The sequence below is a fragment of the Vitis riparia genome, chromosome 15 (assembly GCF_004353265.1).
Source record: "Vitis riparia cultivar Riparia Gloire de Montpellier isolate 1030 chromosome 15, EGFV_Vit.rip_1.0, whole genome shotgun sequence".
Taxonomy (NCBI): Eukaryota; Viridiplantae; Streptophyta; class Magnoliopsida; order Vitales; family Vitaceae; genus Vitis; species Vitis riparia.
In genome coordinates this window covers 1612401-1638595 of record NC_048445.1, presented here as the reverse complement: position 1 = coordinate 1638595, position 26195 = coordinate 1612401, and the positions used below count along the sequence as shown (strand labels likewise).

The 26195-nt window shown below is 35.6% G+C and overlaps 5 protein-coding genes across 6 annotated transcripts; 3 read left to right on the top strand and 2 right to left on the bottom strand.

Moving 5' to 3' along the window:
- Window positions 1-748: 748 nt before the first annotated feature.
- On the top strand, window positions 749-1800 carry LOC117931838. Its single transcript, XM_034852910.1, has 4 exons — window positions 749-828; window positions 907-956; window positions 1088-1226; window positions 1723-1800. Exons 1-4 carry the CDS (start codon window positions 757-759, stop codon window positions 1771-1773), a joined length of 312 nt encoding a protein of 103 aa, XP_034708801.1. The 5' UTR covers window positions 749-756; the 3' UTR covers window positions 1774-1800.
- Window positions 1801-3878: 2078 nt separating this feature from the next.
- Window positions 3879-9571, top strand: LOC117932308 (ATG8-interacting protein 1). 2 transcript variants are annotated; one of them, XM_034853500.1, is made up of 3 exons: window positions 3879-3979; window positions 5229-6098; window positions 9044-9571. In XM_034853500.1, exons 2-3 carry the CDS (start codon window positions 5247-5249, stop codon window positions 9149-9151), a joined length of 960 nt encoding a protein of 319 aa, XP_034709391.1. In that variant the 5' UTR covers window positions 3879-3979; window positions 5229-5246; the 3' UTR covers window positions 9152-9571. The 2 variants fall into 2 exon arrangements, with proteins under 2 accessions (XP_034709391.1, XP_034709392.1); XM_034853501.1 differs by having other exon boundaries at window positions 3901-3989.
- A 1834-nt stretch (window positions 9572-11405) lies between these two features.
- Window positions 11406-14125, top strand: LOC117931594 (cytochrome P450 86A8). Its single transcript, XM_034852578.1, has one exon. The coding sequence runs from the start codon at window positions 12217-12219 to the stop codon at window positions 13891-13893; it is 1677 nt and encodes a 558-aa protein (XP_034708469.1). The 5' UTR covers window positions 11406-12216; the 3' UTR covers window positions 13894-14125.
- Window positions 14126-14409: 284 nt separating this feature from the next.
- LOC117932637 (ascorbate transporter, chloroplastic-like) lies at window positions 14410-20969 on the bottom strand. The gene is made up of 11 exons (XM_034853916.1): window positions 20732-20969; window positions 19209-19828; window positions 18832-18939; window positions 18405-18560; window positions 17605-17820; window positions 16920-17129; window positions 16189-16326; window positions 15629-15730; window positions 15316-15381; window positions 15023-15107; window positions 14410-14938 (listed from the first exon to the last, which is right to left on the bottom strand). Exons 1-11 carry the CDS (start codon window positions 20784-20786, stop codon window positions 14841-14843), a joined length of 1854 nt encoding a protein of 617 aa, XP_034709807.1. The 5' UTR covers window positions 20787-20969; the 3' UTR covers window positions 14410-14840.
- Window positions 20970-22645: 1676 nt separating this feature from the next.
- On the bottom strand, window positions 22646-25472 carry LOC117932403 (probable glycerol-3-phosphate acyltransferase 8). Its single transcript, XM_034853648.1, has 2 exons — window positions 24759-25472; window positions 22646-23727 (listed from the first exon to the last, which is right to left on the bottom strand). The coding sequence occupies exons 1-2, from the start codon at window positions 25383-25385 to the stop codon at window positions 22849-22851; spliced, it is 1506 nt and encodes a 501-aa protein (XP_034709539.1). The 5' UTR covers window positions 25386-25472; the 3' UTR covers window positions 22646-22848.
- Between the last annotated feature and the right edge of the window lie 723 nt (window positions 25473-26195).

Genomic DNA, 26195 nt, shown 5'->3' with positions numbered 1-26195 from the left:
AATATTTAAATTTATTTTGAATTTTAAGTAATACTTTTACATTATTTTACCAAATATAATTAATTTACTTAATGATTTAAATTAAGTTATTAAGTTAATTTACTAAACACTCCAAAATTTAACTTATTTTTTATCAATAATGTTATATATTTACCTAATTAATTACCAACATGTACTTGAATTGTTCTTTTATATTATGAGAAATTATAGGAAAAATCCGAAAATATAATAAATTTTATCTTATACCTAATTCTTAAAATGTCTATATAATAAATTTTCTCCGTAAATGCTGAAATAAATGAAAATGGAATATCAATTTTCAAAAATTGAAAAAAAAAAAAAACAAAATTTAGTGAGTAATTGTTTCTATATAAAAACCCAACTCTCCCGCCCACTCTCTCACATTTTCTCTTTCATTCTCTGGCTTTCTAGGGAAAGTTGAAGAGGCTTCCCTCTCAGTTTCTCCTTCGTTCTTTCACTTCGATTGTTGGTCTTCTTCTTCATCAATCCTACATCTTTTTCATTTTTGTTCTTAAATCCAATATCTTTATTTACCTTTTTCTTTTGTGTGTTTGACTGTATAGAGACGTGAAGTACGAAAGGTCTGAATTACAATCAGGTACCTTCTCGCTTTCTTTCATTTGATTTTTCCAAAGCTTGGTTTACGACATTTTCTCGACATCCAAACAACCCTATCTATGCATATTATATTTCTTTCTTGATCAGGAGAAGTTAATTGTTCTGAAAATGGCCAACATGCCCAACTTGGTTTTGGAGTGTCACTTCTGCTCAACACGCTTTCAATCTCTCACACAGAATCTTGGAAATGTATTTTCTTTCTTACTTACTTTCTTTTCTTCTTTCTTTTTTTCTTTCTTTAACTCTGGTCTTCATTTTTGTTTGCAGATCTTTAATCTACCTCAACCTTACGAGAATGCTTGGCTCTTCGATAGAGCGTAAGATTTTCATTCCTTTCTTCTTCTTATGGATTCTCGAGAATAATTATTATTATTTAAAAAAAAAAATCATGATTTAATTGATACAATTTTATGGAGAAATTATCATATTCATGCAATGTAAATTGCAGTTCCAATGTGTACTGGGAAGAAAGAGTGGAAAATCCATTTACGACATTGATTTCAGTTGCTGGTCAGGAGGGGAGCACCCAGATGACACTGACCAATGTTTCCTGTTCTGGATGTGGAACTCCATGTGGCTTGAAAATTGTGACCATTACCATCCCTTTCTCTCTCTCTTCTTTTCTTTCTTCCCACATCATTTTTACTAAAAAAAAAAATTTAATTTTGAATTATGTATAACATGATAATTGTTTCCAAAAATATTTCTTTGTTTTTAAAAACAAAAAACAAGTATTTTCAGTTTTCTTATTATTATTTAAAAATAATAATTACATAAATAAATTAAAAATAAAATACTACATGTATATTTTTAAAATTTATTTAAAAATATAAAACAATGGTTAAAAATATTATTGGTTTCCAAATGATTTTTTTTTTAATAAAACATCATTAAAAAATTTCCAAAAATTATTCTAAAAGCTTGTTGCTTAGAAAAGCTATTTCAAATAGTCATAATATTTATATGAAAATCTTTTTTTCCTTGTTAATTTTTTTTTTTTTTTTTTTTACATTTACCTCAAATTTCAACCAACAAACATAGGGTTAATTGATTAATCTAAACTTGTATATGTTCTTTATTCAGGTTGCGGTTGGTCCACATCCTCTGTTCCGTCGAGGACAATATATATTATAAGCAAAGTAAGCTTTTATAATATGATCCTATAAGATTTCAATGATTAATGAATAAGTTCATTCTTCGCTTTGTTGCAAACTTTTTATGTAGAACTCTCTAATTGTTGTATATTGTGGAACTATGATGTATTAGGATATGGAATTATGATGTGTTATGGTATCATATTATTATATTTAAAATCAATAAATTATTTTTATATTTTATTTCAAACTCATCATTTTATTTATTTTTGGATATTAAATTATTTTAAAATGTATAAATTTTGAAGTAATTTTAATTGTATTTAATTTTTTTTCACATTTTTCATAAAGAAATTAAATAAAAATTTATTTTTTAAAATATTTTTTTCTTTTTAAAACCAAACATACCATTTTTTTTCAATTTTGAAGAATTTTTATGAAGAATTACCAAAATACCATGCAGAATTACATTTTTTCCTATATTAGGTATATCAGCAAAACAAAACATTGATGGTATGTTGTTAAATATGATTAAGCAAATATCAAAGCAACATATTTAAGTTGAAAAAACAAGTTAGGATCAGGATGAAGGTTATTTGAAAAAATATATATATTCAAATATAAAAAAAAAAAAGAAAAAAAGAAAAAAAAAAACGATTGGATATTCAATTTAAAAAATGATAGGAGTCCTTTTGGAACATTTTCAACAAATATAATAATACCAAAAGGAAAGGTTCTTGTTTGGGCCATGTCCACTACAAAGAAGAAAATTGATGCTCTCAATCGTTGTTTCCTGAAAAGAAAAAATAATAATTTCTTTATAATTTTAGAGACAGATCCGGGCCCAACGAATAATGCAATTTCGGGTCCATGTCACATCGAGTTAAGGTTCTTAAGAAATACTATAAATTAGAAAATCTTTTTTATAATCGTGATATAATTAAAATCTTATTTATTAAACAAATAATATGACATCACCTTTTTAATTAAATTAATAAACATGCATTTTATTTAAAACATTTTTTCTAAAAATATTTTTGAAATAATTACTTATTCAATGCATTTTTAGGAATCATTATTATTAATTTTTCAAATATTTTAAAGCATTACCTAAAGTTTGATAAGGCTTTTTTTCTTTTTCTATAAATTATTTTTTAAAATAGAAATATTTTTTAAAACCCTACTAAGAGTTCGTTTAGTAGTGATTTTAAGAAACATTTTTAATATTTTTAATAATTGAATAATAAAAAATTTCAAATATTAAAAATATTGAAAATGATTTACTAAAATTAATGTTAAACAGACTTTAAATAAAAATATCTTTTAGATTTGAAGTATTTTTTAAAACCTCAAATAGTTTAAATTAGTTTGATTTTATACAAATCACAAATCTCTTTAGATATATGGGAAAATACATTCATTTTATTTGTACTTTTTAAAATATAATATTAATAATAAATAAATAAACAAATAAGATTATATCTTGTTAGAGGAAAATAATTTGAAGAGGAAAGAAAAAGACCAACATTTAGAAAAAAAAAAAATCCCTTCTTATAAATTTTCTATAATAAAACATACCAAACATAATCTTATAACCAAACAAAACAAAATAAATTTTATCCAAACAAAATAAAATGCTTTACATGAACAAAATGTGTTACATGAATAAAATGAGCATGAAATAAATTATTTAAAATATTATCAAATTTTAAATTTTTATAGCACACAAGTTGTATCTTTTCTAATTTTAAAATTTGAAATAAAAATATATTTCAAATATTTTCAAATATACATTTATATATTTAAAATATTATCAACGCGAATTTAGTATTTTCAAATTTTTTATTTTTATTCATTTACAAAAACGTAGGCCAAAAGTTATTAACTCAATCCTTTGCGCGTTCACGCTACAAAACTGAGCCGCGTAACACCGTAACACCACAATAACTCACCCGTCTCGCACGCAAACGCATGAAACTCCTTTACCTTTTAACACCGGTCACCACAACCTCCTCTGTACGGAGCCACTAGATATTATCTCATAACACGACGTGCATAACCTGCGTTACCCGGTAAAACTAACTCACTCAGTTCCATATTCACCGGCATTTCCGGTTCCTTTATCTCCTGCACGAAATCTCGGTATAAATCCATTCCTTTACATTTCTCTAGACAGTCTCGATCTCACCGGAATCGTAATCGTAACCTCCGATCATCGTTCCTCCCGGAATAGACTAGATAGTTTTGTAAGTGCTGGTTATTGATTAATCTCTTGTTTAATGGTTTGTTTGTTGTGAAATCGGAGCTGTTTGTTTTGTTTGATGATGATTGATGTTTGATTGTATTTGATTTGATTTTATACGTCTGATTTAGGCTTTTTTTGGTTGTGATTCTGATTATTTTTCGATCTGTGCGTGTTTTCATGTAACCGGTTGGTTTTGGTTGGGGTTTGGGGATTTTGATTTTGGTTTAATTCCTCTGTTTGGTTTCGTAGAAAGCAGTGGAAAAGAAAAGAGGATGAAAGGAAATCGAATCTAGGCTTTAGTATATTGGAGTTATGTTTTGGTTTGTTTGTTTGATTTTAATTTCTCTGTTTGGTTGATGACAAAATTGTTAATTAAAAAAGATTGACAATTTTGAATTTCATGTTTTTTGTTGTTTTGAAATTCAGGATTAGGTCGCCTCGACTGGTTCCAGTCAAAGGAAAATCTAAGATCCAGAATTTTAGTTCCTGGTTTTTTACTTTTGCTATGCGACCAAAGAAAGCATAAGTTTTTCCAATTATTAAACGTCACCTTTGTTTATATATTTTATTTGATTAGTATGATATATTCATGTTTCAGAAAATATGAAAAAAAAAAAAGCTTGTAATTTCACTGTTTTGGTTTCTAAGAAATAAATTTCTTCTTAAAAAAAATCTTTAAATTACACAACTACTTTTTAAATTTTTTTAAGTTTTTAGTTTGTCATAATAAGCAACAAGAAATGGTAAGCTTTAAATTTCCTTTCATCAGTTTTGACAACAGGCAAACGAAATGTAACCTGTCCTTTATCTGCAGTGTGTTTATTAATTTCAGGATTTTAGTTGTTCTTTGTGCTTTTGGCTCTTATGAAGTGATTTTTTGACTGTGGGTAACTAATTAACTAGAATCAGTACGGACACCAGAATTTTTTATCTGAATTGCTATAATTGACTTGAGAATCTTACAATTTTTCTAACAGTTTGTATTGTTTGAATAAATTTACAGCCCATTGCTTGGGATTTTATTAGTTTCAATTGCAAATATTCCTTAAAAAATTTCTTACTTTGTACTTTAACCCTGGGATTATCTTCCTTCAAAACAGACTTTTAGAGAAGGGTTGTAGAATTTCTTCTCTGTAGGTCTTCATTTGTAGTTTTATCGATTAGTAATGGTTTGCCTATTACTGTGAGTTATGTTACTGGATTAATATTCACAACATGTTCTTTCTTTTGTTGCTGAATGTGAAATTTAGGAGACTAACTTACTGAAGATGGCGGATAATGAGGAGGGAGAGGAAACCACTTCTCGTGGAAATGAATGGGAAGTTGTTTCACTTACAGCATCAGCATATGCTGCTGCTCCAGGTCCAAAAGGAATTGAAATGAGTGATGATGGCAAGAGTAATACCTTTAAAGGCAATGAAGCGGAAACTTCTCATGCAATGTTTTTGTCTGGTCACTTTGTCTTTCCACCTAGTCAGCATGAGAATTTGCCGTTGGAACCTGATGACACTGAGATCCATAATGAACATGGAAGTGAGGATGTGATTCCTGAATCGAATGTGGAGAAAGGTGGTCATTCTGATGGAAAAAATGAAGATAATTGGAGTGTCAAAGATCTTACTAAAGGAGATGAATTCCCTGGCATACAGTTGTTTGATGAAGGGGGAAAAAGTCTATCTGATCGTGGCAAAGGCTTTGAAGAAGGAGCAGCCCTCAAAGGGCTAAATCTGGTTGACAAAGAGCCTGATATTTACAGTGCTGCTAAATTTAGTTCTTTGCACAGTGAACCAACTATTGGTGGATCTACCACATATGATGGGAATACAGTTATCCCAGATCTAGTTGAACCTCCTGAGCTAGGTGCAGACCTCTATGCAGATATCTCACAATCTCCAAAATCTACAAAAGATGATGATAGATATGATGGGTCCAATCTTCCTTGTGAAGCTTGGTGGAAGAGACGAGCAGCTTCCTTTTATGGTCATGCAAAAGAGGCAAATGCATTTTGGTCTATCTTTATTGCTGCAGCTGTGATGGGCCTTGTAATTCTTGGGCAGCGATGGCAGCATGAAAGATGGCAGGTTTTACAACTTAAATGGCAGTTTGGCGTTAATGATGAGGTATGCCTTTTGCTATTGATATGGTAGAGGAAAATATTTTTTTTTTTTTTCAATATTTAGCATGTTATGAAGCTATTTGGTTACAAAAATCATGTATCTGGTGTTTGTTGATTATGATGTGATGGGGTCAGATCTCAACACTTTTCTACATATAACTGCTATGATTACTATAACTACTTGAGATTTGTCTTCAATTTCAAAACTATCCCTTTTGTGTGTAATTTATGAGTCAGAAAGCTGCAAGAAAAATTTTGAACATGTGTTATGCAGAGAAAATGCGGTCTTGATATATTTTCAGCCATACAGGACTAGTTTTTGGTTATATTAGCATGCCATGATATCAATGTAGATTGGTTGGCTGCTGATAAGATGCTGTAAGAAATGAGATTTATGTTTTGATTGTTCTTGCTTATGAAAAGGGGCATAATACATGCTGAACTTTTGTGATTAAATGGGTCCAAGCCTTTGACATCAGAGTGTAGTTGTCAACCTCTCTGATCTCTGTAATTTCATTTCCCCCTATGGGTGTGTATATCAGGCAAAAAATATAATGAATTCATGCTTTCATGGTTCAGGCCATAGGTTGGCACCAGCACATTTAGTTCTTGTGTTTGAAGATTTAACCCAAGGCGGTGGGCAGATTTTGTTGATTGAGATCATTTAATCCTGCCATAGTTATCTGCTCTTCTCAAGGATCATTTGAGTCTTTGGCAGTTTGGATAATTGTCAATGTTGCCTTAGTTGTGATCTGCTGGATATTGCAGATTAGGACTTCTGTCATGGAGATATATTTTTTTATATATAAGTAATGTCATGGAGTATTTGTTGTTGGGAGAGATCCATTTTTGTTCCCAGTCAATAAAAGATCTGTGGATAATGATGTCATGTTTGGGAACGTTTCCAAAAACAGTTCTCATAAAATAATTCTTGAGAATAGTTTTCAAAAATAGTTATAAAAAAACAGTTACTGAGAACAGTTTTCAAAAATAATTTTCTAATGTTTTCTATAACACAAGTCTATTTGAAGATTTGGAATATTTTCAACAAGTTTTCTGTGTTTCCAAATATTTCTTTAAAATAACTTTTATTTGTAATGTTTTATTTTCAATAATTCTTCATATTTGTATAATTTTTTTTTAAAAAAAAAAACCTCTAGAAAACAAGTGAAAACAACTTAAAACAATTAAATATGTTATTAGAAAACACCTTGTTTTTAGAACAAATTTTCAAAAAGTTGTTTTTTGTCAAAAAATTGTCAAACGTATTTTTGAGTTTGTAAAACAATTCCCAAATAGGCTCAGTTATAAATTTTGTTATCCAATTTTACTTTCTATTTTCATATTTTAACAACATAATTTAAAAAAATAAAGGTATTGCAATTTTTTATTTCTAAATTATTTCAGAGCATATTTTAGATTTAAGGAATTCAGAAAAGCTCAGTCATGAGAGAAAATTTGGGAGTGTAGAGATTACTGAAGATCAAAGCATGCAACAATGGATTTGTCCCCTGCCTGATCATCCTTTTCCATAAGGTTATCTACCTTCACTGAGCATTGTTCATTGTCACCCCCTACCACTGATTGTTGGATCATCCTCTAGAGTGCAGATCTCTTAGATGATTTTAAGTTAGCTGAGAATTTGAATTATGGGGCACTTGATGGGCTCTTGCTCATTAGATGAATTTAAACATTTGAAAAAATTGAAGAAGAAGAAGAATAAAAAGGGCCTTGACGTGCTCTTGCTCATCAGCTGAAATTGAACTTTTGGTAAAAAAAAAAAAAAAAAAAAAGAGGGGGAGGAGGGCACAAAGGACACCAACTGAAAGAATAATTGGAGGCGGATCGGTTGCTTCATTATGTTTATATGATCTTCCAATTTGGCTTGAATCATTTTCTGCTTTTTCATTATAGGCTTTACATTTAAAAGGTACTCAGTTCTGGGTTTGTTTCAATTTTTAAGATTGGAGATTCGAGATTACAGTTGACTCAAGATATATATGCATATATATTTCAGACTTTTCCAGCTTAACTTTTCTATTTTTTTAGCATTGAGTTCAGTATCTTTATGTGATCCAACTCAGCTAATGGTGTTGAAATTTTTTTTGAAGTTTCAGCAAAATTATTCACTTTTGAAGTAGCAAGTGTTTGTTCTTTTGTTAGGTTCACTTGTGATCAAAGAATCTGAATGGCAATGATGATGAAATAGATTTTTGTTTTTTGTTTCATCGGATAACAAAATAAACAAGAAACATTTATGTCGATTATTTTTATCACTAGGATTTGACATTATCATATAGTGCATCTATCTTCTTGTACATGCAGGAGTAGAAGTGCAATACAACTCGATGTATGCATTTTTATAATCAGTCGTTGTCCTTTTTTTCCCCTTTATCGGTAAATTTCTGTCTCTGCTGGGACCTGAACTTAGAACCTCCCACAAACCCTTCCCAACCCTTTACCACTTGAGCCAGACCTCAAGTGCAGTTGTTGTCAGATTCTGATGTCTTTATGAGTTGCATTTTTATAGTAATTAATGCCATCTACCTGCTATATTCTTATGCTTCTGATCCATTTTTCCGTAATTATCTGTCATTCAGCTTATATCAGCTTCCATTCCATTGTAATGAAATGCCACCTACTAGTTGCACAATTATGCTTTTTCTCATTGAATTGTATCCTCACTGTGAGCTGGAAAAGGGTGACATAGCCTATTTCCTTCAAAGAGAACAGAATTGGTTTAGGCCTCGTCCAAACTTACAAATCACAAATCGATGTCACCTCTCAGCGAGTTAGTAGAGTTGCTTTTTGTAAATTTACTCGACACCATGCTTATGAAACTCAAATCAATAACATTTCAGATATTGATATTTTCTTTATCACTCCCTTATTTCATTCCTCTTTTTCATCTGCTAATGTCTGCATTCTGTTTACCACTGTATATTGCAGAAAATGGGCAGGATGTTGGGGCCGATAATTCGATTAAAGGATGTGATAGTGGGTGGGAACCGCCGGGGTTCTTTTATCAGAGGCAGCAGCACCTCAGGAAACCGTTAAGATGATGACGAAAAAGAGAATGGGCGTCAGGATGATGGTATGTTAGTTTGTTATTGTGTGGATCACCTATTTTTCTTGTGACAAAGCTTTACAAAGCTACATATTTTAAGTTTGCTTATTGTTATGCTACTATTATGTTGGTGGTGGGTTGGCCTTTCACGTCTTAAGAATGGTTAAAGATTAGGAGTTTATATAATTTACACAACTGTACATTTGGGCCTTAAATTTTGCTATTTGGTCATGGTCTGTTGGTAGGAGGGCCTCAGTTGTAATATATGTTTGTACATGGCTCATACCTGGCATGGATGAGGTTGAGGCCCGAGCAGACTCGATTCATTCTTGGCTTGGGGCCCTTCAGTCCAACCCTTGGGTATCAAATCCTACCATGCCTAGGCCTGGCATAATAAAACAAGATATTGGTATATTAAAAGTTTCATTAAATATAAAAGGACATGCCATAAAAATGGATGTTTTTATTTTATATATTTGATTTACATTTATGATATAATGAAGATTAGGATATTGGAGTGGCGAGTACATAATTAATTTAGATATGGTAGATTTATTTAAAATTTCGGCTCTCCAATAAATTTATGAGTTGCGCGTCTTCATCTTGCTCCCTTTTTCTTTTAAAAGCTAAACTCAGCCTACATTTGATGTAAGTGGCTATTTTCTAACTGGAGGGGTGAGGTGGGTTGGGATTATGGTCATCCCTATTTCTCAATCAAGAGGAAAAGTGTGGATGATTCTTTCTTGGTGGACTAAACATTGGTAAAATTGATTCAACCCCCAATCACAACGATCAACCCAACCTAATATATGGACGGAACCATGGCTAGTGTTCCTTTTTGTGTTATTATTAGACTGTCATTAAATTAATTTTTAAACACGTTCCTTGTATTTTAGGTTAAAAATTTTAAATTTATCTTGAACTTTAAACCTAAGATGATTTTAAAATCCAATTGGATTTAAAGGTATAAATTAGTGTGTACACAACTTAATTTGGTTTAATTTTTTCATCATTAAGAATTTAATTTGTTTTTAATTCAAATATAAATTGATGGTATCAATTTGAAAAAGTTTTTCTTAAAAAACTTATCAATTCACACTTTTCTTATGATACTTTTTCCCGTTGTCTTTCTCCCTTTCTACAACTTTTCCGAAGTACCTTTTAGGATGTAAATATGTCTTCCAATGCATAAAATAAATAAATATCAGAGTAATATAAATAAAGCAAACTTCCCGTATATGTTGCTCTGTTATTTTCCTTATTGCTCCACGGAAACCTCTAGAAAAATTGGGTCAAAATGTAATGCATTGACATGAAAATTTTGTTTTTAGTTTAATTATGTTGAATGATGTCAACAAGTTATTTTTAGTTGAATAAAAAAAATCAAATATTTTGATTTTTTTTATTCAGCCAAAAAACAAACACCACCTTACCTTTGCACTTTGCATTTTGCAGTTTGCATGATTACATAATACTCTTTTCACTTTAATTACGGTTGTTCAGTTTTTAAAAATTAAATTTGTCCCAAGATTTTTTAAATTTCTTCAAAATTCCAAATAAAAACCAATATATATTTATATATAGTGAGATGAGATGGAATTATCTTATTTATTTTATCGTTATTACTTGGTCATGATATTTTCATCTTCAATAATAGTAGTTGAATAATTGGTGAACTAATTACATATATATATATATTATGTTTGACCACCTACATTACATTACATTCCATCGTACTTTCTAATTATGTGGGCTGGGGTTGGTGCTGTGGGACACGAGATATAATCTCCAGCTAAACTCAGCCATAAGACTTCGGACCGAATTTAGAAGAAAGCATACTATATATTAAAATTTAACAATTGAAGTTAAAAGTTCCATGACAAAAAAAAAAAAAAAAAAAATGACAACAACAACCATACAGGCTATCCAGATGAAGAATGTTATGCTCCGTTTAGTATACCAAACATCTGATAGTAAAATCCGAGTTGTTGAACAAGGTATAAATACATAGGGTTTAAACAAGTGATCCGAATCATTGAATTGCATACTAAAATCTGAGTTGTTGGACGAGGATGTAAATGCAAAGCAATAAAACTTGAGTGGATACTTATAGTGCGGTTTTATGCTCCATTGTTATTTTTCAATACAATACCCAAATTGTGGCATGGCCAAACCCTATCTGATATACGCTTACATGTAAATATATTATATATATATATATACATAGAAGTGGTTAAAAACTGATGATGTAGAAACAGAGAAAATTATTGACTGAGTTTGGAGTGAAAAGGATAAAGACGAATTCTCACATTAAGGCATCAGTTATAAATAGTTGGTGGGTGGCTCACCCAACCCTAACCAGTCACATGATGAACTCCATGCATCTTCATTTAACATATTATTATAAAACCACCAGCTACCGAGAAAATGCAAATAATTGAGTGAAAACTCAACTCCAGTTCATCTTCCTTAGCATTGCCATCTCTTCTTTCAAAAAAATTTTGGTGGATCTATGTGTCCTCATTTCCTCAACCAATCTCATTTATTTCTCCTCATTCAATGCCTCCTATTAAAACCCAGCTCTTTTCCCTGAAAAATTAGGTGTGAAGAGAGAGATAGACAGAGGCTTTTGCTGAGTGGGGTTTTACCTTTTTATTGTCAACGACCTCCCACTGCATTAATGCTGCTCTCTCGCTCTCTCTTTCTCTTTCTATGTGTGCATGAGGCTTGAGTGTGAGATGGTGAAATTCAAGAAACAGACTGGCCTTAGTAATTGCTTGTCAACGCTGCTTCGCCTATAAATCCCTTCTTCTCCATTTCTACTAGTCATACTCTCTCAGTTCACTTCTTCTTTCTCTTGGTAATCAGTTATTCAAAGCTTTGGTTTTTCCTACAATGGGGTTGTGTTGAAGCCCTGAAAAGCTAGGTTTAAGCAGTGACCCACCATTGTTGATGAGAAATACCATCTGGGTTTTTTCTACTGGAGTCTTCTAAGGTACGTTTTTGGAGATTCAGGTGTTTTCTGAGGAAAGTGCGGTTTTTTTTTCTCGGGAAAATGGACGTGTTTTGGGCTTCGCTGTTTTTTATGGCCATCACTGCTTATCTGCTGTGGTTCACCTTCATCTCACGCTCGTTGAGGGGTCCACGTGTCTGGCCTTTATTGGGCAGCTTACCAGGCTTGATCGAGAACAGTGAACGCATGCATGAATGGATCGCTGAAAATCTACGCGCGTGTGGCGGCACGTACCAAACATGCATCTGTGCCGTCCCTTTCTTGGCGCGAAAGCAAGGGCTCGTGACGGTCACATGCGACCCAAAGAATCTGGAGCATATATTGAAGACCCGGTTCGATAATTACCCTAAGGGTCCCACGTGGCAAGCTGTATTTCATGATCTGCTCGGGGAAGGGATCTTCAATTCTGATGGCGACACCTGGCTGTTTCAGAGGAAGACCGCCGCACTGGAATTTACCACCCGGACGCTGCGTCAGGCCATGGCTCGCTGGGTCAGTCGAGCCATCAAGCACAGGTTCTGCCCCATTCTCAGGGCGGCTCAGCTAGAAGCCAGGCCAGTTGATCTTCAGGACCTTTTGCTTCGGATCACGTTCGATAACATTTGCGGCTTGACGTTTGGGATGGACCCGCAAACCCTAGCTCCAGGCCTCCCTGAAAACAGCTTCGCCTCTGCTTTTGACCGAGCCACCGAAGCCACCCTCCAGCGATTTATTTTGCCTGAGGTTATGTGGAAGCTGAAGAAGTGGCTTGGGTTGGGCATGGAGGTCAGCTTGAGCCGAAGCATTGTACACGTGGAGAATTACCTGTCCAAAGTCATCAATACACGTAAGGTGGAGCTGCTGAGTCAGCAAAAAGACGGAAACCCCCACGACGACTTGCTCTCAAGATTTATGAAGAAAAAGGAATCCTACTCAGACTCCTTCCTCCAACACGTGGCACTCAACTTCATCCTAGCTGGACGTGACACGTCATCAGTCGCCCTAAGCTGGTTCTTCTGGTTGGTAACCCAGAACCCAACTGTCGAAAAGAAAATCCTACACGAAATCTGCACTGTTCTGATGGGGACACGTGGCAGCGACACGTCAAAGTGGGTTGATGAGCCGTTAGAGTTTGAAGAGCTGGACCGTTTGATATACCTCAAAGCCGCACTCTCCGAAACTCTCCGGCTCTACCCGTCGGTGCCGGAGGATTCAAAGCATGTTGTCGCCGACGACATATTACCGGACGGCACTTTCGTCCCGGCGGGATCATCAATCACGTACTCAGTATATTCATCGGGTAGGATGAAATCCACGTGGGGTGAAGACTGGCCCGAGTTCAGGCCTGAGAGGTGGCTATCGGCCGACTGCCAGCGATTCATACTGCACGACCAATACAAGTTTGTGGCGTTCAATGCGGGGCCGAGGATTTGTTTGGGGAAGGACTTGGCTTACTTGCAAATGAAGTCCATAGCCGCGTCGGTGTTGCTGCGCCACCGCCTCGCGGTGGTTTCCGGCCACCGGGTGGAGCAGAAGATGTCGCTGACGTTGTTCATGAAGTATGGGCTCAAGGTTAACGTGCATGAAAGGGATTTAACGGCAGTTGTGGACGGCGTTAGGAACGAGAAAGCAAGTGAGGTGTGTGGCGAGGAAGCTGTTAGAGTTAAATGTAACGGTAACTGTCAAGCCAGTGGTTCGGTTGTTGTTGGGGGTGGCGGCGTGCGGCTCGGTGTTACTTGAGAGGTTGTTTTGGGCTGTACTTGTGGGCTGACGGATATACTGCAGTAGCCCAACAGTTATTAAGGCCCAATTACGCTTGATTCTTAAAGAACACGAGGGTAGTGTTCCTCGAATCCTCTCATACGTACAGCTGTTCCTTTGTAGCCAATATTTTATATTTCACAATCCTATAAAATTCTTTGTTTCTTTATTTCATTTATATTTCTAATAAAGATCTGGCAATGCATTTCAACATGTACGTAGAAATCTGAATGTTGAATCAGAAAGCCACATGTATGAAACTTGGGAACAAAGTAACAAGCCCCAAACTGCACATATGGCACCTTCTGATTGGTGATGGTTTTTCAGGGTACCGAACCCAGACCCTTTCAATAATCCTGTGCAATTTCTTCCTCAACAGTAGTCTCATGCAAGCCGCATGTATGATAATAAATCCCATTAGGTGAAGACTAGTTTACCAAAAATTCAACAAATCTCAACCAACCCAAAACTCAATCGGTAAAAGCAATAAGAAACTGAGAAAAGAACCAAACCAGGAGCAGAAATGCCCAAGTAGATGTAAATATCATCTATTATAGTGATGTTGAGGTTTATCTGAGGTGTTTTTAGACAGATGATACATACTTTAAAGCAGAGCAAGAGTGAAGAGAAAGGTTCAAGATTCTAGGGTGCAAATTACCCTTGTCTGAAAAGAAAACATCTATTAATGTAAGTAAAAAGACAGTTAACTTGTAAGAACTTAAGAAAGTGATTCTTAAAGCCAACCGGAGAAGTCACCTGCAACAACCATCTCTGAGCCCAGTTGGTAAGAGGAAGGTGAAAAGGGGTATATTAGGCTTGTTTTATTCCCACCCAATTCAGCTCTGCAATGTGTTCCTCTACTCCCATCTTTTTGTAATTTTATCTTTTTTTGCTTTATAGACTATTATTCCTCTTTTCTTGCATACCTAGTCCAGAATTTTCTCTCCAGTTGCAAATAAGTTCCAGACTAATGTGCCAATGATGTACAATACGACAGCCACCTTAAATACGTCGCCCCAAGAGCCTGCAAGGATAGAGTTTGGTGTTAACAGTTGAGCTGAAATCAGAAATTAAAGGAATGCTAATGAACTAGGAGGCTTGGATGAACCTCGTTGGAGTATGTAACCAGTTGCTGCAGTACCAAAAACACCTGCTAGCACTCCTGCTGTATTTGAGAGTCCCAACAGTACTCCCTGTGGAGGAATAAAAAAAATAAGGTAAGGTTGATGAAAGGGACAAAGAGACATAATTCAGGGGCAACGGATTTAAAAACAAGTAGATGCCAGTTATATCAGGGGCAAACCGATTTCAAGTAACATATAATTTCAAGTAAGATAATTGTTTCTTGAAGGACATTAACACTGGTTCATGTTACATAAGAAAACAATAGGAGCAACTCACAGCATAACGTGGCCCAATGTCTTGGTGATTGGAATAGAGTCCAGACTGTGAGAATGCGTCTGACCCCTGTCAAGAACAGAGTACCCATAGTTTAATTTCTTCAACCATTTTGTTCACTCGTAAAATCTAATTTCTGAGAAGAGAAAATCTTGCATCTGATTGTGAAATATAAGCACCTTATATCCTGTAGGTAATTACTTGCACATAATAATTACTAGATGATATCACTTTAGTGCGAGAAAAATATACTTTCCCACCACCTATATACTTTTCCTCAAGCTCAAATGGAATTGTAGTTAGAACTAGCTCAAACCTGACTGCAAGCCATGCATAGCACTGCTAAAGTGGGTGTTCTAACATTGCCCAACTGTGTCAGAAAGAAGGCTGGTCCCAGAAACCCAATCGATTGCATGATCTACAGCATTGGAAAGTGTAGGAAGAATTATATCCAAGAATTTGAAAGCATGGAAGATTAATTGTATCAGCATTGCTCATTTGACATTGAAATAACTAAACAAAATGTGTAAATCATACAGTATTCTAGACAACATGCAGAAGGTAGCGTTTCATGGGTGGGGTACATGTGTGTCAGGGTGCGATTGAGAGAGATTGAGCCTTGTTTACACAGGAGCCTTTCCTTCAAGACTTCAAATTTTAAGTCTAAGAATGTTATCACGAATGCAAATACAACGCATCTTTGTTCTATCAGCAACAACCTTTATGCAGCTGGCTTGGTGAAATCAATACCTATATACTGATGTAAATGGATAATATTTGGCATTACCAATGTAGAGAAGCACAATTTTAAGGTCGGAATAGTCTAATAATAAGTCATGGTCAACTAATAGGAGTCGGAGCAGTATTAATCCTTGCCTTACGAACTGATGTTATGGAAAGACCTTTGCTGACAAGTGTATCTGCTATCCAACCTCCAATGTTTGCAAACACAGCCATGGTCAACCATGGCAAAACACACAATAGCCCAGATTCTGTGAGATTGAACTTCAACACCTGAGAAAACATCAAAACAAGTAATAAATAAATAAATGCTTAAATTAATAAAGACTCAAGTCCAGTAACCAGATTACCTATTATATTGTATGTGTTCATTCAGTATTTTCTGTATGTGATTTGAATGTTAACAATTATGGTCACATCCTCAGAAATTTAGTTAACTTGCACTTTACAAAATTGTCAAAGTAGAACAGTTTTTTTACTGTTTAAGCCTCAACAGATTGGTAACCCCAGAGGCCAGAACACTTGAATGGTATTCCAACTCTGGTTCAACTGTGATTTTGCAAGAAACGAATTGGACGTTAAATGATTTGGAGTCCAGAGGCAAAAGACTGACTCAGCCATCATAGTTGTATTTTAACTTAGATTTCTACTGAGATGTGGTTGATCAAAGCTCAGATTCATTAGTTAAATGCAGAACTGAACTATTATTTAATTAGCAACCATAAAAATTATTTTGAAGCAAAAAAGGGAACTTGAAAACCTCATATGCATGGAGCAATAAAAACATAAAGTTTTTGGATCCAGGAAAGAAATATGGAAATGAATATTTGACCAAAGTAGGACCAGTCCCGAAAAGTCTTAAATACCTGATTATAGTATGTAGGCATCCATGTTAGAAGAATAAAAGTTCCCCAGTTATGGCAGAAATGGGAGATTATGAGAGCCCAAACCGGTGCCTTCGACAAAATTAGTTTCCACGGAATGGATGAAACAGGTTCCTTTGATGTGCTGCCTCCTAAAATAACCTTTTTTTCCTCTTCACTAAGTTCTGGATCTTCTGCTGGTGAGCTATATGCCTGTGAAGCCAAACAAACTTTATGGTACCACTCAAACAAAGAAAACAGTGACATATGGCCGAGAATTCATGCCTCAAATGAGAATTGTACAGATAAATTTAGTCATACTACAAACCTGATGCAGTTTTCTTAATCATGCTCAAAACTAAGACCATTTAGTTTCAAGAAGTATATGGTTGTCATGCATGAAGCAATGAAAATGCATGAGTGAAATTTTAATAAATTGCTGGGTTAGTAATTGTTTACATATGGATCACGGAAAGAAAAGGTGTTAAGCAAAATTTATTTTGTCCTCAAATTGTATAACTTTAAATGTATGGGTGTGGGGCTGGCCTACCAGATATTGTACCTTAAAACAGAGAAAACATAAATTTGAGTTATGGAGGGACTGTCTTCAGTTTATTCTATTCTATGGGAATGATATACGCAACTTAAACTGTACATCAAATAGTTGCTACAAGAAGCAAAAACTTACTTTACTCAACCATAATGCAAACCAGATACTTCCAAGAGAGCCAAATGAGTAGAAAACAGAAGGCCATCCAAACTTTTGGATTAGAGCAGGAGAGACAGCTAAACCAGTGACTGAACCAAGATACATTCCACTATATACCAGTGCTAGTGATCTGCTTCTCTCTGAAACTGGAATCCACTTTGAAAGTATATTATTCATAGCAGGCATAGCAACACCCTGATAAGAAAATAGATGACTTTTAATCAATAAAAGGATTCTCTGTATCAGTTTAAGAACAGTTGAAGTAGGAAACAAAATTCAATGTTACGAAAACAACATATTGGATTGAAAATGGCATAAGACAGTGAGAGTACCAAACCCTGTCAAAAGTAATTGAATTTTAAAGGTTCCCATCTCTTTGAAGGGGTATGACCGTTAGTATATGATTATTAGGTTAAGTTATTTTGTCTTTTCCATTTCTTTCTGTTGTCCCTAACCTCCATCTTGCAAAAGATCACTTGTTAAGCTGGCTCAACCGTTTTTCAAAAAACAAAATGAATAAGTACTTAAAGAAAATATGAACATACATCAACAACAAGGTGTACTTTCACCATGTGTAGACGCATGTGCAAGAAGAGTATTCAGATTGACATATTGACATTATCAAATTCACTACCAAAACTGGTTTCTATACCCAAAATAAAAGTCGCCTAGAATTATGTCTAGATCCAATACACACACCCCAAATGATTTTTATCCAAGCTATTTCTTTCCAATCCAGTAAAGCGCAACAGAGCCAAAAAGAAGTAAAAGAGGCCAACCTCTCCAATCCCCATAAAAGCACGCATTGTAAGTAAGAAAGGAAGTCCAATTCTTGCAGCAATAGGTGTCAAAACTGTTGCCACTGACCACCAGATTACTCCGAAACCCAATACTAGCTTCCCACCAAGTTTATCTGCCCATATGCCTCCAAGAATCTATGTTCCAGAAAAAGATAGTGAAAGTAATGTTAGAAATAGAGTGTAAAGGGAAGCAATTTACCTCAGTTGGTTAGGTTGAAAAGATGTATTTGATTTGAAGAACAAAACTAGTGCCAGTACTAAGTCAAATAGACAAAACAACAAAATTATGCACATCAAATGTAGGAACTTGACCAACTACATGTCAATACACTTGAGAAGGAGATCCACAATAAATAGTTAATTCACTTTCATGTAATGCATAAATATGAGGGCATTCAACTCAAACCTGAGTGAGTAGATAGCCCCAGAAAAAGGAAGACTGAATTAGACCAACTGTTGCACTGTTCCAGTTAAACTCCTGTGACATTGGAAGAATCGCAATGCTCATGTTCACCTAAAATGAAACATATAGCTTAGTCAGCAAAAAGAGATAAGTAATGTAGGTTAGTTGCATTTAAGTGACTTAGCACATTGAAAAATCTTAAGTATTCATGATCATCTACAATAAGACATTTAGTTTAGTTTTATTTTGATTATTAATTGCTCATAATTCATTATAGGATGAGGCAACTTGGAACTACTTGAAAATGAACAATTCATAATGAAAGGTAAGCCTGCTATGATTAACTCACACAATAGGGATAAAGCCAGAAGATAACTCACACGGTCCATGTTGCATAATAGAAATGCAGCAAAACAAAGCAGGACAATAACCCAGCGCTTTGGAAACTGCTGCCACCATGGAGAAACACTCTGCAAATTTTCTTCTGCTAAAATGACTTCACCTGCCCCTTCTGAAGACTTTAATGAGTCCACATCAGCTCCCTTTATGTCATACTCCTTGGATTTGTATGCTGAACGAGTTCTACCAAACCTAACATGCTCAGACGACTGGGACTGGCTGTCACTAATACCAAGCCTAGCCCACTTACTTGGTTGAATCCAACTGCTAAGAGAGGGATTCGAAGAAAGACAGCATTCACATATTCCTTGAATTCTTCTCCTAGGGTTGACACTCCAAAACTTGTCACCAGATTGAAGTGACATTGGAAGGCAACACGCCCCTTCAACATGGAATGTTGCTATTGATTTCAGAGCTTTCCCATCTGGAGAACCGACAACACGAAGACACGGAAAATGCGAATATCTAGATATTGAGTAGTTCTCCATTTGCATAAAAAGCCTTTTGTAGAACTTGTTTTCCCTCACATGTCTGGCAACAGAAAAGCTCAAACGCCCTTCTTTGTTTTGTGCAGTAGCTGGCTCTGTTTGACACACTTTTCCTGCCAATGTCAGAAATTACAAAAATAAATTCAGCTTAGGTATCAAAATGCAGACACAAAACTATTGTCCATTCTAATTATAGATGACAAGCATTTTAAGATACTAAAAAACCATGTTGCAATATGAGAAAATTCCCTAAATTTCTTGAATAAGTCACTGATTTTGTAGCCCTTCTACTTATTTTATCAGAACCCTGATGAAGGCATCGTTCAATACCATGTATTGATTTTCCTCTAATAATCCCAGATCAAAATTTTCTCAAGCAAAGGGTAGTTCCCAATTCCCAAGTCACCATGATATTTGGCAGGTAAGTAAACAAAATAGCATGAGAAATAAGATTCAATGTTTTATTTTCTTTTTCCATTCAGTTTTCTCAGTAACCAAATGCAAGGCAACAAAAATAGAAATAAGAAATTAATAACAAATATAAATATTTATTATTCGAACAGATTTTTAAGAAATAAATAGATAAATAAATAAATAAAACTTCATGGAGAATTATGAAATTATGCGGAGAACTTCAGGAATTTCAGTAGAAAATTCAAAATTCAATAATGCTGTCCATAACAGACGGATGAAATCAACTCAAAGATAACTAAAATTTTCAGCTCAATTTCACAGCTGCTTAACACTCAAGATAATATCCAATCCACCAAAAAGGAAAAAATAAAAATAAAAACGCAGACACATACATGAACCGTCCCCTGGATGTGAGAAAATCGAGGAGGAAACAAAATGAACCATCCCAATAGTGCAAAATCTGGACATGCATGCATTGAATTGCTAAAAGAAAACGAAGAAATGCACAAATGCAGCAAAAAGAAATTCCTGCTCACTCAAGAAGAAAAGGTGAAAGCAAACACATTAAAAGCAGATAGTATAGAGACAGTGAACCGACATACCAGAGCCTATAAAGGAGCCGAAATTTCGGTTAGAAATTACGCCGCCGATTGCCATTTATTTCGGTGATTTTAATTCGAACTCTGTGAACTGGAACTTCAAGCTTGAGCTATATCAGACCATTTCAGAGTTCAAAACTTCTCTCCCTCAGAGACTCTCTCTCCAGTTTTTCTCTTTCTATCGAAGAGGATAATTAGAGGTTTTTTTTCTTCATACGAATTTTCCAGGAAAATTTTTTTTTTCTCGGAAAAGCGGGAAAATGCAAGTGGTCTTCATATACCCAAGAAAAGAGGGTCGAGAAGCTGACACGTGGCGGTTCATCCTCGTGATGAAAGGTTCTGCTTTTGAAACCGACAAAATAATGAAAATACCCCTCCATGCAAAGGGAAATAACTCCACTTTTAGCTGGGTTGCTTCGTAAATAATAGTAAATATTAGAGACATATCGGGAACTAAATGGACAAAATACGAACCGTTCTGTCAGAAACTCGTCTTATCCATCGTAAGAGCAACCGTATCGGAAAAGTTCACCGGAAAGTTATAAAAGCGATTTTTTTTGTTTTTTTAATCTAAAATATCCTTGCCACGGATTCGAATCATGCGTGGAATATTCTGGACCTTGCACGTGGCAAACGGCGTTTGTAACTCTCTCGAAACTGCCGTGTAAGAAGTTTTCGGTATGGATTTATCAAAAAGTTTTGCAAACTAAAAGAATGACAACATGATTTAATAAATATAGTAATAAAAAAATAATTTTATACCTTTATCTTTAAGTCATAAGTGAAAAGACAGATTTTATCTTAATCTCAAATAGACTTTTAATTGTGGTGAAATTATATTGTATATTTTTTAAATCTCTTAAATATATATTTTTTTTAAATTATGACTTCTTTTCACGTGTATTGAAGAGTAATTACTATTCAAGATAAATTCAACCTCATATATTATCTCTATACAAAATATTATATTAAAAATATCTTTTTTCATGGTACAACCAACTCGTGAAGTAATGAATTTGTCATTGTCGATCTCTTGTCATCTTAATTTCTTCAACAAGTTTTTTCTATCTAAAAAGTTTTTTTGCCTAAGTCTAGCCCCGATAAAAATGTGATTAAAAAATAAAGATAAAGAAAAAAGAAATCAATGTGTTAAGTAAAGAAAGTTAGAAACTGTTCTTAAGAACAGTACTCAGCAAATATGATAACTTTTGTTTATAAAATAGTTTTTGACAAAAATATTTTTTTAATTTGAAAATAAGTTAATTTTTGAGAATAAATTTGAGGCCTGATAAGATCTTTGTTTCTTGGACAATGCAAAAAATAAATAAATAAAAATAAAAATTTTATCATACATTTTTTTTAAAACAACTGTGTCAGTCAAGGGCGCCTCAGCCAGAATGGGCCAGGACCAGAGTAGCCGTGGCCTCCCCAGGATTCGAACTTGGGTTCTGTAGGCCTTAAGGCTTAGAACGTTGCCCTCCTAGTACCATCTGAGCTAGTACAATGGTTTCTTCCTTCCCTAAAAAATTAAAATAAACAATTAAAAACTGCAATTGAAATAATTTATTCAACATCACTGCACAACCCATCTTTTCCTCTTTTAAACTTACAGGAGACTATCAAGTTTCCATTCATGGCAATCCTGCATTGTGGTGGCCCAGTGGGAAAGAGCCTGACTGAGATTCAAGCCCAGTTAAAATTTGAACGGGCCCAAGCACAAACATCTTTGATGCTGAGAAGCCCAATTTCCATAGGGCTTTTTCCATTCATGGCAATCCTGCATTGTGGTGGCCCAGTGGGAAAGAGCCTGGCTGAGATTCAAGCCCAGTTAAAATTTGAACGGGCCCAAGCACAAACATCTTTGATGCTGAGAAGCACCAACTCCCAAACTCTTAAAAAATTTAAAAATCAACCACAGAAATCAGAAGACACTCCTCTTCATAACTCTAAACTTGAATGTCCAAATAATATGAATAATCCAGATGAAAAATGATCAACAATTATCAATCATACTAAGGGAATTTCCATAGAAGTTGTAATTCTACATTAACGAATATACCTCCCTCGTAATTTTTCTAAAACCCATACAATTCCAATGTGGCCTTCTTCTCCGAAGCCTTTCACTTCTTGGCATTGTACATGGATTCCACCTTGCCATCATTTCCTCCCAGCAACATGTACTTATCCTTTCTAGTCAGTCCAGTGCACTCAAACCCCAGCACTCCACCCAACACCTTTTGCACGTGATTCGCCACTTCTATGGCCGACTTTCCTCCGGCCTTACACGTCATCTCCTCCGGCAACCGCTCCAGAAACGTTATCTCATAGGTGGGCCGAGGGTTCATGAAGTAAAAATAGGCGTCCCAGAACTTCACCCCTCGGACGGTGGTGCCGTGGAACATGTTCTGCTTCACGTTTACCGCCACCGGCACGATGCGGTCGCTGAGTTCCGCGAACAGTGCGCTAAACCGGAGGAGGTAGGGCTCGCGGCAGGTGGTCCCCTCGGGGCAGACCACGAGGTCGCCCTTCTGGAGAATGGAGGAGATGCGGGCAGCGTCGGCGGCGCGGTCGCGGGTGAGGGCGACGGCGGGGATGGGGGAGAGGAAGCGAGAGAGGCGGCTGACGCTGTAGGTGACGCAGGACACCTTGCGGCGGAGGGCGATGGCGATGACGATGGGGTCCAGGGCGGTGCGGTGGTTGCAGACGTAGAGGTTGCCGGGGGAGCCTGGGGAGGGGGGCGGGGGAGGGTTGCCGCGGATAACGAGGTTGATGCCCAGCATCGGGTAGGTGTAGCGGACGATGCGCTCTGGGAGGGGGAGGTTGAAGTAGACTCGGAAGATAGAGAGTGCAAACCCAAATGGAAGCCAGAGGTAGATGATGAGGGCCGTGAGTGGCGTGGGGGGTTGGACGAACCGGCCATCGTGGAATATTATTGGGGTTTTCAGGCGGTTGGGTGGCACCGGCGTAGCTGATTTGCTCGGAAGCACCATGTATCCCTCCTGTTCAAACTCCAAAGTCGCAGAACCATCAGCAAGATCATAGGGGTAATTTGGGAATTCAACACTAAAATAACATACAAGTGGATTCTCGACACATTACTAGAATTCCTTTCTCAAAACAAACCAAATTATTCTAATCATCATAAATATTTCAAATAATTTTATACAGAAAACAGAAAAAATAATATCACAAAATTTTATATAAAATTAAGAATATTTATCATCTGGAAAAAAAAAAAAATTCTAAATTTCTCGATTTCTAGCTTGTATGTAATAAAAAAAGTAGAACAAAGAGGCCGTTCCAAATATGGAAGATGAGTAAAGGAAATGGCATCAAAGGAGGAAGGCTCGAGATTAGTTTGGAAAGAGCAATAAGTTTGTTGTCCTCCATGTGCCGCCAACGATTTTGCTGCCAGGCAGTTGAGGATGGTAAATGCAGTGATTCCCTCAGGGTCAAAGCTACAGACTACACGGAGATCGACTTTACCGACTGTCACTTTTTCTTTTTCTTTTTTCTTTTTTTTTTCAACATTAAATTTTATTTATAGGTTTTGAATCTTTTAATTTATTCTTTTGCTAAATCAATCATAAAAAAAAAATAAATTAAATTAAAGTCTCAATGAAATGAATTCATCTTTGATTTTGTAAGATGAAGTAGATAAGTGTGATGTCGTTCATAAAAATAAAATAAAAAGTGTATAAATCTTGAAAAGCGACCACAAAAATTTCCAAAAATGAATATGACTTTACTACCATTTTACTAAGTTAAATTTGGCTTAGATAGATTGAATAATGTGTAGAGGCAAAGCATATTTTGCAGGAAAATTACAAATCACTTCCACAATTGTAGAACATATTTTCAAAACTATGTAAATTCTAAAAATCGTTTTGGAGAGATGTTTGCTTCCATAGAAGCCATGCAAGAAATCAGTTACTCTTTCAAAACCATTTCAACAATGTTTGAAAAATCTAGAAGAATTTGTTGTTTCTTTTTTTTTGTTAAGTAAATTAGATAAATAACAAACACTAACCTTGCAAATGGACATGAAATCATGATCAGACTCGCGGTCACCAATCCCGATATCAGGCGATTCATCACCAAACTCCTTCAACAGCGCCAATCTCTTTCTGTCTCCAACCAACACCCCTGGCTTCTTCACGAAACCAGTGGCCTTCTTCGTCTTCGGATTCACCTCAATCTCAGTCCCTAACACCTTCGTTCCGCCAAGAAAATCTCTCACGAACGGCTCAACCATCAACGTCGGGTTAGCCGTCACCACCACCTTCCGTTCGCACTTCTCGAACACCTCCCAGCTCTCTCGCCTCACGTCGTTGGCGTAGAACCGCGGCAGCACCGCCTGCGACGCGAGCTCGATGTCTCGGATCTTGAGGCCGGAAAATGAAATGAAGATGAGAATCTGAATTCCGATTTCTTCTGAGATGAAGAGGTAGGCAACGATCACTATAGGAAGAGAGAGCAGAAGGAAGAGACCGCGAAGGAGGCTGCCGGCTTCGACGGCGACAAGCATGAAGTAAGGGAAGGAGGAGCGAGAGACGAGGAGAGTGCCATCGAGGTCGGCCGCAATAGAGCGATGGTCGCCGCCGGCGTAGGTAGTGATGGAGGGAAATTTTCGGGCGCGTTTCGGTGGCGGAGACATGTTTCGGCCGGTAGAACCGGATTCAGCCTTTCAGGCAGCTCAGTGGACAACGAAAAGAAACGATGGTGTTTTGTTCAGTGGTGGAGAGGGAAGGTTCGGTTTAAATGTGGTAGAGGAGGGGGACGAAATTACGAAATTAATCCTGATTTTTTTTTATTTTCATTTTTACTTTATCCTATTAGATAAATGTTTCAAAAATAACTAAGAAAAATAATTGATATTATTTTTTAATAAATTTAGGATTTATTAGTTTTTTGCAATTTGGAAAAAAAAATTATGAAATACGCAATAAATTAAAGAATAGTCGGCGATAAGAAAATAATGTGAGGGATGTGTTGCAAATGGTAGGCCATTAAATTCCACACCTAATGTCGTACAAACAGCCCTTTCTCACCGGTAATTCCAGTGTGTGGCACCCCACCAAAATTGGGTGTGGATGAGATGAGAATCATGTGATGCCATGATTTTCATCTTGCTGTCAGTCATCGCATTTGTAGCTTGGATCCAACGGCTCCTATTTGGTGAGCAGATGGGTTGGCCATGCACACTATTGTACTATATTATATTCATTGAAGAAGACTGAGCTGTAATGTTCGGTGGTCCACCGCACCATATCCCGGGGATCGCAGTTTCATGGTATGCCCCAAGGACTTTAATATGAGTTCCAAATTGGAGTAAAACGACTGTGTTTTGATCTGGTCACATCCCAAAATGAATTCTTTGGTAGGGAGGTTGGAAATTATTAATGAAGTGAATTATTACTATTTTTCAAAATTAATTTTATTTTATTAATAATTTATATAAATATAA

Bases quoted from the DNA above. Each gene is read 5' to 3' on its own strand.
- LOC117931594 (XM_034852578.1), top strand. From the start codon at position 12,217: ATGGACGTGTTTTGGGCTTCGCTGTTTTTTATGGCCATCACTGCTTAT.
- LOC117932637 (XM_034853916.1), bottom strand. From the start codon at position 20,786: ATGGCAATCGGCGGCGTAATTTCTAACCGAAATTTCGGCTCCTTTATA. The intron at 17,130-17,604 runs GTAAGTTTTTGC...TTGGCTTCACAG, and splicing joins TTGCATTATGGTTGAGTAAA to GCATATAGCTCACCAGCAGA. The intron at 15,382-15,628 runs GTTTGAGCTAGT...TGTTCTTGACAG, and splicing joins TATGCATGGCTTGCAGTCAG to GGGTCAGACGCATTCTCACA.
- LOC117932403 (XM_034853648.1), bottom strand. From the start codon at position 25,385: ATGTCTCCGCCACCGAAACGCGCCCGAAAATTTCCCTCCATCACTACC. The intron at 23,728-24,758 runs GTTAGTGTTTGT...GAGTTTGAACAG, and splicing joins ATTTCATGTCCATTTGCAAG to GAGGGATACATGGTGCTTCC.
- LOC117932308 (XM_034853500.1), top strand. From the start codon at position 5,247: ATGGCGGATAATGAGGAGGGAGAGGAAACCACTTCTCGTGGAAATGAA. The intron at 6,099-9,043 runs GTATGCCTTTTG...TGTATATTGCAG, and splicing joins AGTTTGGCGTTAATGATGAG to AAAATGGGCAGGATGTTGGG.
- LOC117931838 (XM_034852910.1), top strand. From the start codon at position 757: ATGCCCAACTTGGTTTTGGAGTGTCACTTCTGCTCAACACGCTTTCAA. The intron at 957-1,087 runs GTAAGATTTTCA...TGTAAATTGCAG, and splicing joins GCTTGGCTCTTCGATAGAGC to TTCCAATGTGTACTGGGAAG. The intron at 1,227-1,722 runs GTGACCATTACC...TTCTTTATTCAG, and splicing joins CTCCATGTGGCTTGAAAATT to GTTGCGGTTGGTCCACATCC.